Here is a 17,335-nt window from a genome sequence, read left to right on the forward strand (position 1 = left end):
AGACTTAGTTTACACAAATTTTTACCCGAACCCCCCAGACCCCCTGGTTCGCCCCCCCCTTGTGGCTGTTCTAGATCCGCCACTGGAAGGCAATCACTGTAACCAGTACCACTCCGCTACTCAGACATTATAAAACGTTATTTGTGTTTTACAGACCCCTGCGTCTGGCTACCCCGGGGTGCAGGATGACCTGGTGTTCTCAGGGGCCGGGTCAGGCTGCAATGCTGATGATGAAGACCAGTGCACTCCTGTGTTTGAAACTGGATCTGGTAAGCTTCTATACTCTCTTTATGCTGTGACTATCACGTTGAATAGTCCAATAATTTATCCATATGAAGTTTGAGATACATTAATTTTATTCATTACTTTGCTTGCCCTTTCCAATATAAAATAAAAGCAATACTGTGCAGTTTGCTGTGATGTAACTCTAAACACATATGTCTGACGTTTAAAAGTTTACTAAAGTTCATACCCACATAATATCCCTAGAACTTAGAGACACAATTATAAGTATTACGTCACGTGCTATCCTTATACTGTTATGGGAGCTTGGCTTAAGGAAAAGATCTGACTGAATTTCTCAAAACAATCCCAATAATAGTAGTACTATTGCACTGTATCATTTCAATTTTGGCTTTGCTTAATACGTTTCATGCACAGACTCGAGCTCCATGAGGATGGGCAATCGCTAGATTAAAAAGGCTTTCCAACCTTTTTGGGTCTTTTCAAGCTAAGTACTTATTTGATTTTATTTCAAATACACACATCATACATAGCTCCAACATTCCATGAGAGGTAATTAATGTCTGTCGTAGGGGATGATCTGATCACCCCAGTGTACGTACCTCCCACTCGCCCCCCCTCCACTACCAAGGGACCGAAGGATCGCTCGCCCAAGCCAGACTGTGATGACGAGGACTGTGTGGACGGCTCCGGCTCCGGGGAGACAACAACACTGGAGCCTGGAGGTAGCAGTTCCATCGGCAGCTCATCTACTCAGACTGGTCAGTATACTATGACATTACGTGATAAAGAATTAAATCCTTGGTATGGTGAGTGTTACTTTACTCTGCCAACACAAGCCACTGCACAAGTTTTTCATGATTTACACTTGCAAATAAAATTAAAGTTTCCTGTGGTAGGTATGGTGTCAACACCTAACTAACAATAGTACGCGGTAAATATAATATAGAACAACATTTGTTACTTAAAAACATAAATAATAAATGTTTTTTTTTTATAACTTGAGAAAAGATACAGCTTTAACATGTTCCCTCCCTACCGACCGTCACACTCCTATGTAACTGAGGGATGAGTATAGTTGGTTGGTAGCTAATATGTTAAAAAATCACACAGATTATTAAAAAAAACTACCTAAATACCAGAAGAATAGCGCAATTATTCAAAAGTAGAAGATTTTGGTTTGTCTATAAACATTGTTTTTTCTGGATAAAGATAGCATTAGCAGAATAGTATCGTCAACAAACATACTACTAATTTTGAATTTAAGCTCATAGGCAAGTCATTGAAATGTGCAATGAGGCGAATGGTTATCAAATCGTTGGTTGACTTCCTAAAATATTATAATAAGTAAATTATAATAAGTACTACACCTTGGTATAAGTAATGCTGTAGCAGTTTAAAATCAAAATACCCCCACCGCATCAAATCTGCCGTCCAAGCGAATTTCCATTTGCCTGAATTGATTTTCAATTAAATCTATATACTGTAAAAAAACATTATAGGTTTAACTAGTATCTGGGTTTGCTGCTACAGGGAAGCTAGTAAAGTGTGTTTTTTGGTAAAATAATAATAGCTTAGTACAAAATAAATAAATTTCCCAAGTTTGATCAAAATATATCCATAAACAAGCAAACTACAACATTTTACAATATTCTCCATAAGAATAACATGGGAATTCGAAAATTCTAATTTTTAACATTTTCATTCCAACTAATAACTGTACAAAAACACTTTAATATACTGAATTATTTGTTTTTTTAAGCTCTTTAAAAAAGGTCTTAGAGAGAAATTGGGGAATTTAGTGTTTTGAGGGTCAAAAATGAGAAAAATCAATTTTTACCCCATAAAACCAACATGTACGGGCCATGGGAATGGGGTTTTACGGGGGAAAACAATGACCCGTACATGCTGGTTTGATAACTCATTCAAGTTTATCTTGCCTTACACCTTCAAACTGAATTTTGCACAAAAATTACTAATTAATTCATTTTAAATTGGACAAAAATTACTCAAGTTATCGCATTCACGGACACATTTATAACTCTATTTATATATAGGTTTGAATGGAAAGAGCTTATTGCCTGAGGTCTATATTTAAAAAAATTTTAACAAATTTTTTTTGTCCTCTGGGGACATCAAAATGAAAAATTAAATCGATCCCGGGCCTAGGTCTTTCCGTGCCACCTACGGTAATAGCTACTCTAGCTACTCACTATGGGAAATTCGCTAAAAAGGGGTAAAAATTATTGTAGGACAAACAAAACAAGGGGAGCATAATTTTGATTTGAAGTTTAGGTTCATAAAAGAATAGAAGTTTTTTGTCCTAATCTTTTTTTCTAAATGTGATATAAAGTTTAATGAGCTTTGAGCTAATCAAGCTTAGATTATGAAACTCAACCGTTACTTAACCACATTTTACTAAACAAGAATTCTAGTTCAATTAAACAGAATCATCCCCTTGTTTTTGCTATTGTATTGATAGTAGCACAGAGACACAGGTGTATACCGTGTTGGTGTTGCAGGTGGCTCAACAACAGACACTGACTCCTCGTCTGGCTCCACCATCATCTCTGTAGGTCCAGAGTCAGTGAGCCCAGAGGTGGTGACAGTGGTGACCAGTAAAGGCTCCTCTCACTCCCCTCCCCCCTCTACATCAGAGGGCTCCAGCAGTGCCGGGACCAGCACCAGCACGGAGGCTGGCAGTACGTCCACTACCTCGGTACATCGTCCTGAGCCACCTCCGCCTCCACCACCTCCGCCATCGCCATCCCCATACTACCCTGTGTACCCGCCTCGCACCAACCGCCCACACATATCTGCTAGAGCGGCGGAGAACACCGCTATAGTCATCATCATCATCGCAGGCACCATGATAGCCATCATCATCATAATCCTTTTAGTGCTAAAGTTCAAAAACAGATCGGACGGAGTGTACAAGGTGGATGAGACTAAGACTTACCACGCGTCACAGGGCCAGTCTGCGGCTTTGCTGGCCAACACTCAGTCACCTCCCACCCCTCAAGCCATCAACGGCAACATCAAGAACGGCAACGGTAAAACGAAAAAGAGAGAAATCAAAGACATAAAAGAGTGGTACGTGTGAACTCATACCGATTATTAGTGACTTTCCAAAAACATTTGTTTATACAATTTTAACTGTTGAACTTTGAGTAAGTGAATGGACGAATGCGTTGCAAAGCACAATATGAAATAGATAAGTATTATTATTGTTATGAACATTCGTGTTGTTCGATTTTATAAAAGAATAAAATAAGGTCAATGTTTAATGTAAATTAATAAGTATAGTGTATTTTCAACACTTTTTAGTATCGAAGTTAATAATTTCAAGTTGTTACAAGACTGAATTATATATTTTTTTTTATTCTAAATTACAGCAGTATCTACCGGATATTATTTATTTCAGGTAACAGATATTCCTATTTTTAAAGTGAGATATTAGTTTTATTAATATCATAAATGTAAATACACATTAGACAGTCGGACATTTTTACTTAAACACTTAAGGCTTTAGTAGAAAAAGATATGCTCCTCCTTTAATTTCCTGCTTATAAACTTACCAGCAATCAATAACTTGGAAGTATCATTTACCAAACTGCTTATAATCAATAAGTATACGTTTTGATTAAGACATACTTTTTTCTCAATAAACATTACTTATACAGTAATATTATGCAAAAAAGGCAATAAAACTTATGATTTACGAGTACATTGGAACTCGATGGTTGTTATAGTTATTTAAGTAAAATCATCTGTAAATCACAAATTAGCCTTTTAAGTGGAAATGGTTTATTTAACTGTGAGTTATATGTTATGTAATTGTAAGTCGTAAGCGCAAGTAGAAAGGTGTAAAACTAAGGTTAATAAAAAATGAAGGTGGACCCTCAACAAAATTAATGGCTCGTCAACGCCTATGAAAATGAGTAAATTTTGTTACAATTGAATTGATTTAATTACGCTAACTTAGTGTTCCACCTTCAATCGACATTTAACTCAGTTGAACAAACCTCATTACCTATACACTACTAGTTTGCAAAAAAAACTACTTGGTCATGGATTAATACTTTTATTTAGTGTTACCAAATTCAATAATGTTGATTGTTGTGTTATTGTATAACTGTGTATATAGCCGTTGTACAGATGTAAATTTGAAATCATTGCCACTTTTATTTTTCGTTAATGGTACAGCATTTTGCTGAATATTATGTTTGGCATTTCTTGTTTATTACATGTATAAATAGTTTGTCAACTTATTTGAAATTCTCAAATATACAATACCAAAAACAAAATGTTAAGATTTTTATCCTCTTTTACTAGAGTATCTCTTGTAAACAAAAATACATGCAGTGTGTTAAGTGTGCACTCCACACATCTCCAACCAACCATCCTTGCAGCCACAGCCTCCTCTAGCACATGGGTTGGTAGCGTCACGGACTTCGGGCCCAAGGCAGCGATGTTGTGAGTTCAGATCCTGGTCACTGCCGCACATTTTATCAGTACAGTTCACCACCTTCGTACTGTACCGGCTCACCCCTTGCTTTGCTGGATATGTTCCACGCACAGATCTGTAGTCATGTGGACGGGCAAATGCAAGGTTAAAAGAGGTCGCCATCCTCTAAAAAAAAAAAAAACATGGCAATATCACACTGCCGGCTTATTGTCATAGTAATAACAAACATTTAAATATTAACACTCCACAGACACTCTGTATAAATTACTGCTACAGCTGTTTTGGAAGGCTCAGACTGAGGTGTTGTCACTTTTGTCTCGCCATGCAGCCTTGTATTAGGGGCTATGTAATCCTTGATGAGAACTCTAAATACTACTATCACCAATCATATATTTTTTTATCAATTTCAAATCAATGATGTTTTCATTTTGATCTTATAAAAAAAGCAAAACTGTATGTGTGTGTTTAATTTTTTCTTAAAGAATTATGTTTAAAATGTTAGTGTTGACAACCACACATTGGGAGGGAAGAAAATTTAAAGAAGGATTGTTGTGTTTTGATTTGAATATTGAAAGTAAATAAAATATTATGGGTAATAACATTAACATGTGAATCGTATATTTACACTACTGTTAACTTACAAGACCGTAGATAAATTATGGTAATTGGTGATCAATTTCGGTTGGATACTCTAATAATCATCAGACCCAATACGGTAGGCAAATGACTAATTAGATATGAAAGATAAATTAGATCCCCAGCATTATTTACTGAAACTGTAATAACCAAGAAAGGCTTGTTTCTGTTTTGAACCATGAGATAAAACATGAATGTATTTAAATGTGATTTGTAACTAAATTACTTCAATATTTATTGATTACAGTATTTAAAAAAAATATATTTAAATTTATATAAATATAAATTAGGTAGTGAAGAAGAAAAACTGTATTCAAAAATAATATCCTAAAATGAAATGGTGTCTAGGTAGGAAATATTTCTTATGTACTGTCCAGTGTCCAGGTGTGAAGTAGCATTGTTGAAAGAAATCTAAAACAAAGGAAGAAAAATGTGCTTTTGGTGAAAGATATAGATAGAGATGGATGTGAGAGCCAAGTCTCCAGTGATTAAATATTCAAAAGTCTATAAAATTAACATTTAGATCATATAGAAATATCGATTATAAAGAGACATTAAGAAAGAAGATAAGTATTCAACAAAATTGGTAGTATCAAACTCAATAAACATTTAAAAATCATCATTAATTTCCAACCACCATTTTTTATTTTATATTTTAAGTAAATTTATATTTATAAAATCCATTAATAAAGTGGAGTAGGCTGCAACCCCCAAAAAGTACACTTTAATCCTTTCTTCAGGATTGAACTGGTGACCCAAGCCATTACAAAGTGTGTACTTTAATGAGTTACATGGATGCTTGGGCTCAACTCAGGAAGAAGTGCTGTGTATTTATCTAGCTTTAAAAATACATATAACACTCAATTTTCATCATTAACAATCATTAGAGTTATTGCTGAATCCAGCTATACGATGAAATTTGGTAATAAAGTTCGAAGACAAATATTTTAAAAAATAATGTAGATAGAGCTACAATACTTGGTACAAAGTTACAAGGCATAAAACTCTATTTTATTTTAACACATATTCAGTGATCCAATAACTCTTCAGGGGGACGGCCCACAAGGAGTTGGGAGAAAATCTTAAATGGAATGAATACAATGCCGCAAACCACACTTCAGAAGGACCATCTGTTATAAAATAACAGTTGTTTAAAGATTTAAATTAGTGTTTTAATTTAAAGAAATTGGCTAATTTTGGAAATATTTTAACATCTGCCGTTTTGCGCAGGATCAGCCTTTTGAAGTGTGGTTTACGGCATTGTATTCTACTAAAAAATACCTTTCATTTGATTTGCATATTGACCTATGCTTCCATTTAAGATTTTCTTCCGACTCCTTGTGGGCCGCCCCCCTGAAGAGTTGGATCACTGAATATACGTTAAAATAGAGGTTTATGCATTGTAACTTTGTACCAAGTATTGTAGCTCTATCTAGGCCTACATTATTTTTTAAAATATTTCACTGTCTTTGAACTTTATTACCACCCTGTATATGTGATTATTCTGTCTAAATAAAATGTTAGTTTTAGCATAAGATTTCTTATCCTTATGGATCATCTAAAAATAGTTTTATTGTTAGTTCCACCAGTGCACGTAGAGGTCGTGTTTAGTTTATTTACAATTATTTGTTTTTTGTTTTTTCACGTATTTAACCTCCTTTAACTAAATAAGATGATCTATTCATAAACAATAACTCGTCCCATAAATAGACAGGGTGGTCATAAATTATTGAACACATTTTAAGATCAAATTACTAAATAACCCAACAACTTAAAAAACATGGGAATTGTTTCATTAAACAGCAAATTTAAAGCAGTTTTTTACAGTAACTGCTAAAAATATTTTATAGAAATGTCAGTAATTATAACAATTGGTTATAAAAAGTCTGTAAAAACCACCTAAAATATGGTTGTAAGCTATGTTTTCTCCTCAATGACTTGTGTTGTGGCATTGTCAGCTGGCCAACAATGTACCTTTCTAGACCAGCTGAGTATAACATTTAACAAATCAAATGATATAACTAACCTCAGTATCAAAATGACTAGTGTGAAAGAATTAAAAAGCAAATTGTGTTCTTAGGTTTCATGAAAGTAGATCTGTAATAGGGGTTCTAACTGTTTAAAGAAAGCTCCGTTTACAGTATGACCGTAATTTCCGCGTAATAATTCTATAAAATGGTATTACAGGCAGTTTCAACGAATGACAAGTGTCTAAAAGATCCTCACCTCAGAAGAAAACATAACTTAACTTACAATAACAATAACAGTTTAGGTGATTTTTACAGACTTTTTAAAATTACTTTTTATAATTACTGAAATTGTTATACTTATTTGTTGGCAGTTACTGGATAAAACTGCTAAAGATTTGCTATTTAATTAAACAATTCCCATGTTTCTAAGCCGCTTGGTTATTTATTTATTAATCTTAAAATGTGACCAATAATTTATAACCTCCCTGTATAACCAAACAGTATAAAATTTACAAAATACAGTACAGAAACAGAAACAATACACAATACAACAATATACAGTACAATACAATATACAGTACAAAATAATGGAATCAACCCTAAAATAATATAGAGACAAAGTTTTGTCGAAACTAGCGCCCAGTGTCCAACATGGACTCTAGACACAAAAAATGAGGTTCAAATGTTACAATAGGATGGGAAGTCTACTTATGTGTTGGTTAGTCTATGGTTTTAGCATAGACTATAACCAACACAAGTAGACTCCTCAACCATTGTAAAATCTAGAGCTTGATTTTTTATGTCATCAAACTGTAAACAAAAACTCGACTGTAGAAACACCGGATTGAACCGACATTCTTAAGCAGCTGATCCATATAGGGATGAGAAATCTACTAAGGGAAAGGGAGTATGTTTAATCTATGGGTTTAGCCAGTGACACAACTAAAAAAATAGTTTAACATCGACTGTATCCCTCATTTATAATTCATATTAGTGGTTCAATTTATCTATTAGTACTTTATCTCATGATATTACAGTATAACTATTAGTCCATGCTATTATAGTGTTAGTTTTGTTTTAGGCTATTTCTGTGAGATTGTTTTAATCTAAGTACCTATATTATGCAGTCTCATAAAACATTTTTTTATATGGTCATTCAGATTACTAAATCTAAGTGATGAACGGAATGTAATTGCAAGGCTATTTTATTTACCTTTCAATACTTTATTTAAACAAGAATACAAAATAAAAACACATACACATTTAAAAGTGGACGATACTTCATAAGCTGTAGAAGGTTCCGTCGAGCTTGCGTGAGAACCCAGAGTTAGTTTGAGCAATATGGTTAGCACTGATTCCTAGCTTGACACTGTGGATGCTTGGGCGATCCTTTAGTCCACCGTAGGTTATGTGCTGCGACGGCAGGTGGTTAGACAATGAAGTCTTGTTTTGTCTGTAACATGTTGAAGCATCGATTTATACAAAACAATTAAGGGTTGGGTAAATTGTTTATGTTAATTGGCTAAATAAACAATAAAATTAAAAGCTACAACACAAAACCATCATGACTATGAAGTAAATCCACAATCTCCTTATGTTAGGAAGAGTAAATTGTTTAATACTGTTGAGAATAACCTGATGAACAATTAATCATGAATCTCTGTATGAAATAGTTTTAAATTTTTGGTTAAAATATACTTTTTCACATTACAAACTACCTATACCAGTCCCTACATTATTAGTAAATTTAAATTTGACACCAGATTTTTTTTGCAAAATCTTTACATTTTTTAAGTTGTTCAGCCCTTGGTCTGTATTAAAAATTTGAATCTTATGATTAGGGTACATATGGTTGGTATTGCATACTCGTTTTTATTTATATACATGAAATAAAAATAACAATCATTCAAATTAACAAAAATTTTTGTGTTGTAGTATATTTCACAGTTTTGGTATATTGAATTGTATCTATTATAGAGGATTTATTAAAAGAACAAAATATGATATGACAGCTTAGAATATCTTCATTATAAGGTAAATTTTCTTTTCATATTTTTATTTTTCTAAAGAACAAAATAGGACGTTCAGTCTGCTGAAAAGGGATTCTAGATTATCAACAGAAACACTGGTAAGGGACAATCTTTTTGGCTATTTGTATTGTAAGTTTTAATTACAGTTAAACCAGGCAGAATGATTCACGATGGGACTTGTTAATGAGTGCTGAGAGCCTGGAAATGCATTGCAATGATACTCGTTACCTAACCATAATTAATTATGTTTTTTTTTTTTAAACTTTGGCTATGTAAACTATTTTAGTGCTTTAGATGGATAGATAATTTAATTTAAAATAATTGCAATGTCTAAACTGCAGTCTACTTCAATACCGGTACTTAAATTCTAATTAACTTCTAGTTTGGAAGACAACACTTTGAACCCCTCCATCCAGCAATTTAAATTATTTAGAAAAACATTCAATCAGCTCCAAGAGTATCGAGTTCTCTAGATTATTAGTTTAAGTCCTGTAATTCTTTGAATGCGACCATCGTACCAAGAAACCTCAACATGCGCATGCAAGCTTGCTGGTGGAACAGTGGGCTAGAGGCCGTGAGGAGGAAGGTTCGCAGACTGTATAATGTAGCAAAGTGTACAGGAAACTGGAAAAACTACTCGAGGATGCTCACTGTTTAAAATAGGACAACTAGAAGAGCTAAGAAAGAGTCATGATGAGAATTCTGTCAGAACATGGAAAGTGTTTCTGAATGTGCAAAGCTCCACCGAGTCTAGCTCGAGGCCAAACCAATCCTTTAGGCACAATGCTTAAGGAGGATGGCCCAGAAGAAGTGCTGGAGAGCCTTTTGAGCGCTCACTTCCCAGGATCTTGCAACCGCAGAACACAGTCCAAGATGAGGTGTGGAAAGAGAGACTTAGGGTGCGGACGACCAGGGAAGATTGTGTTTGCGCTAGGGCTGTGATCACCTTTACGGGTATAAAATAGGCTCTTAGGGCATTTCAACCATTCAAAGCTCCTGGTACCGATGGCATCTATCCTGAGTTTTTGCAGGAGGGTGGATACCAGTTGATATTCCCCTTGATGTGTCTGTTCAGGACTAGCTTAGCCAGTGGAGTGATTCCAAAAGCATGGAGGACCTCAAGGGTAGTGTTCATACTGAAGCCTGGAAGGGACACATGTGCTGTAAGGCTTTTAGACCTACAAGCCTTACGTCGTTTCTCCTGAAGACCATGGAGAAATTAGTGGATGGACGAATAAAGGATAGGGTCCTTGTAAGCCGTCCTTTGCACCCAAAACAACATGCCTATCAGAAAGGAAAGCCATGCGAAAACGCCCTGCATGCGCCGGTTTGCAAGCTTGAAAATGCTATCTCGAACAAGGAAATAGCGGTGGCTGCATTTCTTGATATAGAAGGAGCTTTTGACAACACTAGTACTCGCTCTATTGTATCAAAGCTGGTATCAAGAAATGTGGAAAGCAATGTTGTGAGGTGGGTAGGCAACATTCTCGAAAGTAGGAGAGCACAAGCATCTGTGGAACAGTGAGAGAGGTCATGGCGCAAAGAGGGTTTCCACAGGGTGGCGTCTTGTCACCGAATCTGTAGAATCTGGTGGTTGACGATCTCCTGTCCAAGATCAATGCACAGGGCATGTACGCTCAAGGATATCCTGACGACATTGTTGTCCTAATAAGAGGAAAATTTATGAACACTTGCCTGGAACTCATCCAGAGAGGGCATTCATTGTCCATAGTGGAAAAGTGGTGTAACCAGGAAGAACAGGTTTCTATAGTCAAAAGGATCTCATGGTTCACTAAGGACCTGGGATTTAACAGAGAATGAGGACCTGTGAATGAGGGTGCACAATAAACTGTTCCAGCTGTGATGCAATCCAATGGTCTACCTTCTGTTTGACAAAATAAAAGGTCACTGTTTTGAAGAAATTATTAAAAGTACTGCAAAGTGAATTTTATTCTATTTGATAGGCTAATTTGTGAAAAATATCAAGTTCGTAAGGAATAGATCTCGAGAAAAGATTATCTTTAAATGTGTGTTCTAAAAATGTATGTAGCCTACAGTGAGAGAAACTCAAGCATGTTATATTGTGGAAGCCAAATCAAACCTCTGAGGGTCCAAGAGCCTTGTAGGATGTCTCTTTGTGTCAGAAGACTCAGCAAACAGCTCTAGGTTATGACTGTAGCAGCTGGAGAAGTGGATATCCAGTGAGTCCCTGGGTCGCAGGGCAGGTACGTGTACACTGTGGTGTAGGGAGGTCACAGTAGGCTTGTTGTGTAGTACAGGCCATCTCACCATCAGGCACTGACAACACACTGTCTCTGTTGAACAGGGGAGCATGATGGAGGCTGTAGTTTATGGACAACCCTCCTTTTAACAACCTAAACCATGTACCTAGGTGTTGTACCACCATTCTATCATGATAGCTTCATTGAGTTCCAAAACATAAAACTCAAAGTTTTTTTTAATTGCAGGCAAAATAAAAATAAAACTATAACAGAACAGAGATGTTTTCCCTTTAGTTAGTTTTCATAGTTAATAGTTTTCACATGAAAAAGTGTTGTCCAGTGATATTGATAATGCTATTTTTAGTGTAGTCTAGCTTTCAAAGTGATATTTATTGATTTTGATAAGTATTCTATCCATTGAATGTCAAGAATGCAAGATAAAAAATCAATGTACACATGACAGCAGCCTCTTATAGGCATTTTACAGAAGAAAATATAATATTCTGGTATAGAATGGTATAACAAATATGATGACAAATATGGTGATAACAAATATTTTATTTTGAAGGTCTAGATCTAAATATTCAAATTAGACTCAAGATCCTCTTAAATAGCTTAATTAAAATCTTCATAAATAAACTTCCAAGACAATATATTCAATTTTTCATATATTTTCTTAGGAGAAATAATGATTCTGTTTTCAGTGAGTATTGAGAAGTGGAACCATAATAAGTTCAAAGCCATAAACCTCCCTGACTTATGTCAATAACATAAAAACTGGTGCAGAGTGCAGGTAGAATATGTTTTGTATTTAATATTTGATAGTTACAACTTTAGGATTTACAAAATAATATTATAGTTTAGCTTATAGTACTAACCTTAAAGGAATGTGCAAGGGTTGAATGTTTGATCAATGCTATGGATTTTCTTGACCAACCAGTGGTGGTTACACCCCTTACGAGCCAGTAGGAACAACAAACAATTAAGTATCTAAGTTGTTGGACTTAACTTTTAACTTAAAGTGAATCTCGTAGCAAAATCTAGAATATACCTCAGTTTTCAGGTGGAACAGAGTAGACATCTTCCCACAACATCTTTTCTATTGAAACAATTGTAAGTTGATTGTAACTAATTATCTTGAAATCAACAATATAATATTTGTAATTTATTTTATGTTGGGGTAAGGTACACTAAAAATTCCTGCACTATGGTGGTACAGTATATAGTGGTATATCACACACACAGAAACAGAATAATACTCCAAATTAATTGTGTTGATGCATATGAAAGGGGGAAAAGTGACGGATGAGTGAGGAGTGGAGGAGGGTTCATAGTTCGTTTTCAGAACCTCAAGTTTTAGAAATCAAGCATTGATAAAGCGGCTCTTCTATCTATTTTTTTAGAGCATTTATTAATCTCTCAACCTAGTGTTTGTTACAGATATATTTTCTCTCTCTGTATTTTGCTATTAGATCTAACCTTTTTCATTTAATTTTAATCCGTTGAAGATACTGCATTTAATATACAGAGGGGTGCAAAAGTAGGTATACAGTAATGAAACATTTTATAGAAAAAATATATTAATTCATACAAAAACCAAACTTTTCCAACTCATTTGAAGAGTATTAAGACACCTAAATCAACTCATAAAAGTGTTGTACTAGACAAAAACACCTATTTCCTTGTGTGTTGAAACTGTTTGCCTGTTTGTACTGTATACCTACTTTTGCACCCCTCTGTATTTATAATAATTGCCACTATTGCCAGAATATGATAACATCTAAACCTTTTCAAGTCTCCAATGTATAAGCTTAAAAAAGTGTGGTTTGATTTTTTAATTGGTACCTAAATAATATAACGATTGCATGCCTTTGTTTGTTCAGTCCGCTTGTCAATTCCGTTTTTTGTCATTTTTGCTGTTTCAGTTAGAAAAGTTGTCAGTTTAAAAGAGATTGTAAACAATTAACCTATTTATACTTTTATAGTCAACTACTTAAATTAATTGCTCACCAGTTACAGTACTTTGAAATCTACCAAATACGTCTCTATTAAAACCTTGACATATTTAATTGATTTATTTCAGTATTTCAATTAGCAAATACATGTTGGCAATATGTGGGAGGAGCCAAAGTATGATGTTGGAAAAGAGGAAAGAAAAGTTACTAATAATCTTAGTAAACTGATTCAGGATTTGCAGAAATTTCCATCTAAAAGGTCAGTTAAATATGTATTTACTGTATTTTTTAATTGTAATACCATATTACATAACATTTGACTAACCTGAAATAGGAAGTTTATTTTGATCTCTATTATTTAGTTAAATACAACGTTAAAGCAATAAAATAAAAACCTGCTGTTCCATTACGGTTTGAGTTTTGAAACCTCGAATAATACTTGTTGAAATTAACTCAATAATTAATTGCAATATTTCAACAAGGCGTTTCTAAATGTTGCTTTCAGATGGGAAACAACCAATCTTCAAAGGAAATATCATCAATAAATATTCAAATCAAGGCAACATACTTTGATGGAAAATTCATCAACCATAATTAGTTAAACCAGGCAGCCAGTTGATATTTACATATTGACTTGTAAAAGCTTTGGCATTCCTAGGAATCTCTATTTATTTTGTCATGGAAAATATCTGTTTAAATTGTACAGTAAAACGTTGTATTGTTATATTGTCGTTATATTGTTTAGAATATAATATATATTTGAGAAACCTTTGATTCAACATGGCTATTACAGGGCGATAAAGTATAAATCAGACAGACATATACTGTACACCATTGATAAAAGGAAATTTCAAAATGTTTACCATAGGTCTGGAAACGGCCAAAAAGGTTATCACAACAATTGGCAGCCGTTTTTTTTTACCATAAGTTGTAAGTAAGATGGCTACCATGCAACATAAAATTTTCTTTGTGACAGAGAGTTTGCAAGCACTGAGTCTCCTATTACAGTGCAGCGGGGCATCGAATTCGGTATTCAACCACCGACTAGAAAAAGCATAACTTGTTCTTGTTGGCTTTGTTGGCAAGAAATTGGTGACACAAGAAAAATAGATGCTGTCTCTTGTTAACTTATTTGGCTATCACTTAGATGTTTGCCGTGCAGCACAGGGGGACAAATTGAGCATTTGTAATCAGTGTAAATAAAACTTGGACATTTTTTCTTTCTAATGGTCTAAAACATATTAGTTTCTGATTTATACTCTTCGAGATACAAAGTCCCAAAACTGGGTACATATTTTTTAATAGCCCTGTATTTTTCAAAGCATGTATATATTTATAGGTCACGACTGAACACCGAGTCCCTCTGGAACCTAATTGATGAGCTGGAATCACTAAAATTAGAAAATAATTCTAAATCAGTAAAAAATATACCATATAATACATACAGTAAAAGGTTGCTGAATGTCAATACTTCAAGTGAAAAAATGAAAATCAATTGCGAACAGAGATATTGTACAACATCAAATCAAAAGTTTAGAAATGGGAAGCCTGAGTGCAAGCAATGTAAGACTATTCCTTGCCCTGACAGAAACTCTAACCAATTTCAGGAGAAAGACTTTATCAAAACCAAAACTACCAATACATATATCTGCCTGTCATGTAAATCCAAAGGCGATTGTTCAAAAAAGGTTGAAATTATAACCAAAAGTAAAGAGGTCAAAACAAACAGACAAGGCTTGAAAAACAACTTGGATGGTAAAGTTGGTAGCAATAGATTGAATAACTTAACTAAGCAGAACGAAAAACAGGGCACAAGTGCAATACAAAACAAAAAAAACTCTCTAAATAACTCAATAAAGAAATCCGATGAAAATAAAACTTTAAGTAAAAAGGGAAGAGAAAATATTGTCAATTCAAAGGAAAAACAATATTGTAATAAATGTTCCACAAAAAACAAAATATTGGCTGGCAGGAATGACACAAAAATAAATAAACAAAACAAAAATAAAATAATTAATTTGAAATGCAAGTCTCACCAGTGTACACCGAATCCTAATACAGATTTACAAAAAATAATTTTAGATAAGGACAGTATAGCCTTGGATAGATGCAGTGTAGTGAGAAAACTAACAAACTATTGGAACAACCTACTAAATAATGATAGTGGAGAGTGTAGTACTGGTGGCATATTGGATAAATCAGGAGAAAAACAGGGAAATATTCTAAATGTTGATCATGTGGCGTACAGAGTTTGTGATATAAATAAAAACATCCGAGCAATAGCAAAGTCAAGGCATTTATCAGAATCAAACATTAACATAATGAAACGAGTTGATGATTTGGATTCCAAAAGATTGTTTGGTGCAGTTCAGAGTTCAATTCATCAGCCTACTAAACTGCTTACTTCTAAACCTGATTCTCTTGAAATTGGAAAAGAGGATACCGATGATACAAACACAAACATTTGGGAGAACAAGGTGCAGGGATGTATAAAAGAAATTGATAATTTGTTGCAATTATATGAACCAGAGATTAAATGTGAACTAAAAAATATATTGGATACATTAACATCATACTACAATCATAATGAGTTATCAGACAACAGTACTCTATTTCAATCGGTTTTCAAAAAGTTATTATTTATAATGGTTTCAATTTTAAAATCTCAAAGTAACTTGCACCTTCAAAATCTCGAAATGTATATTGATGAAGTAGTCAAAGTAATTTTACAGACTACAGACAATGTGGACACTAAAAATTGTAAAGTTTCAACAACAATAGGGAGTAAACAAACAAAAGAAACGTTTGATGGACACACCTTGTCAACAATAAGCAACAATAAGAATATGGAAATAGACCACATCTCCAAGAATGAACTTGAAAGTGTCAAAATTGTAAACGATCACACGATAGCAAAATCTTTAGAATTTATCAGACATAAGAATGATGAGTGTACAGATGACTGTCAGTTACCAGAAAAATATAGCGCTTTTACACCGATAACACCAAGAATTGGTTTGACTCAAGTCCAAAATGCATTACGATTCTACTTGATTTGTAGGGAGATGTTATGGTCAGCATATAACTACCGAAACTCATTCACAAACTGTCATAATCCACAGTTTAACTATTTTTGCTATGGTCAAACGGAGGAATATTTCTTCATCTATGAGGAAGAGATCGTCTTTGAAGGAGAAAGTATGAATGATGATGATGATTCTCAGTTTGATGCGGAAAGTGACTGTGGAGAAAATAATATAGGGTTATTAAGATCTTCTGTAGTTTTGATTGGAAATCTTTTTGAACATTTCAACCTGAACTCCCTTAACATTATTGTTGGAATGATTTGTAAAGCTTTAGTTTACATTTTGATTTGGAGGTTATTCATAAAGGAGATATTTTCTTAAGTTGACTGTCATTCTCTCCTGGGACTTTTTGTAAAAAAATATTTAATTACATACTTGATTATAACTTGGCTTTTTTTATTTTTAATAATAGTCCTTTGAATCAAAGTTTTAATGTCGTCAGTGGGTAACAAGATTTTCTCCTGATATTCATGCAATGTAAACAAGAAGGAGGGTCTTCTAGTGACTCTCTGACTAAAGTTTAGTACTAAGTGCTCGCCTAACAACCAAAAGGTCGCTGGTTTGATCCTATCCTGAGAAAATTCATAGTAGCTTTTTGATGGTTTGAAACTGGACCCTTATCAATGATAAGGGATGGCAGCTGGGGCTGAAAATTTAATAATCGTGACTAATGAAACAGCTAATCTTAGTCAGTAACAAAGCTACATAGAACACTCATTCTTCAC

The 17,335-nt window shown here is 34.1% G+C and overlaps 2 protein-coding genes across 3 annotated transcripts in view; both read left to right on the forward strand.

Annotated features, from left to right (window-relative positions):
- Positions 1-4,536, forward strand: part of LOC128986888 (neurexin-3) — a 77,892-nt gene extending 73,356 nt beyond the window's left edge. Inside the window, exons 21-23 of the mRNA XM_054407487.1 lie at positions 155-269; positions 816-1,004; positions 2,766-4,536. Coding sequence (XP_054263462.1) covers positions 155-269; positions 816-1,004; positions 2,766-3,346 — 885 coding nt within the window. The 3' untranslated portion in view covers positions 3,347-4,536. The remainder of the gene's footprint in view (positions 1-154; positions 270-815; positions 1,005-2,765) is intronic.
- A 4,677-nt stretch (positions 4,537-9,213) lies between these two features.
- On the forward strand, positions 9,214-16,995 carry LOC128982971 (uncharacterized). 2 transcript variants are annotated; one of them, XM_054402085.1, is made up of 4 exons: positions 9,214-9,351; positions 12,274-12,362; positions 13,653-13,783; positions 14,864-16,995. In XM_054402085.1, the coding sequence occupies exons 3-4, from the start codon at positions 13,683-13,685 to the stop codon at positions 16,929-16,931; spliced, it is 2,169 nt and encodes a 722-aa protein (XP_054258060.1). In that variant the 5' UTR covers positions 9,214-9,351; positions 12,274-12,362; positions 13,653-13,682; the 3' UTR covers positions 16,932-16,995. The 2 variants fall into 2 exon arrangements, with proteins under 2 accessions (XP_054258060.1, XP_054258061.1); XM_054402086.1 differs by lacking the exons at positions 9,214-9,351; positions 12,274-12,362 and adding an exon at positions 12,663-12,682.
- The last annotated feature ends 340 nt before the right edge of the window (positions 16,996-17,335 follow it).

The sequence above is a fragment of the Macrosteles quadrilineatus genome, unplaced genomic scaffold (assembly GCF_028750875.1).
Source record: "Macrosteles quadrilineatus isolate MER2022 unplaced genomic scaffold, UCM_ALF_1.0 Scaffold_1__1_contigs__length_201487025, whole genome shotgun sequence".
NCBI lineage: Eukaryota > Metazoa > Arthropoda > Insecta > Hemiptera > Cicadellidae > Macrosteles > Macrosteles quadrilineatus.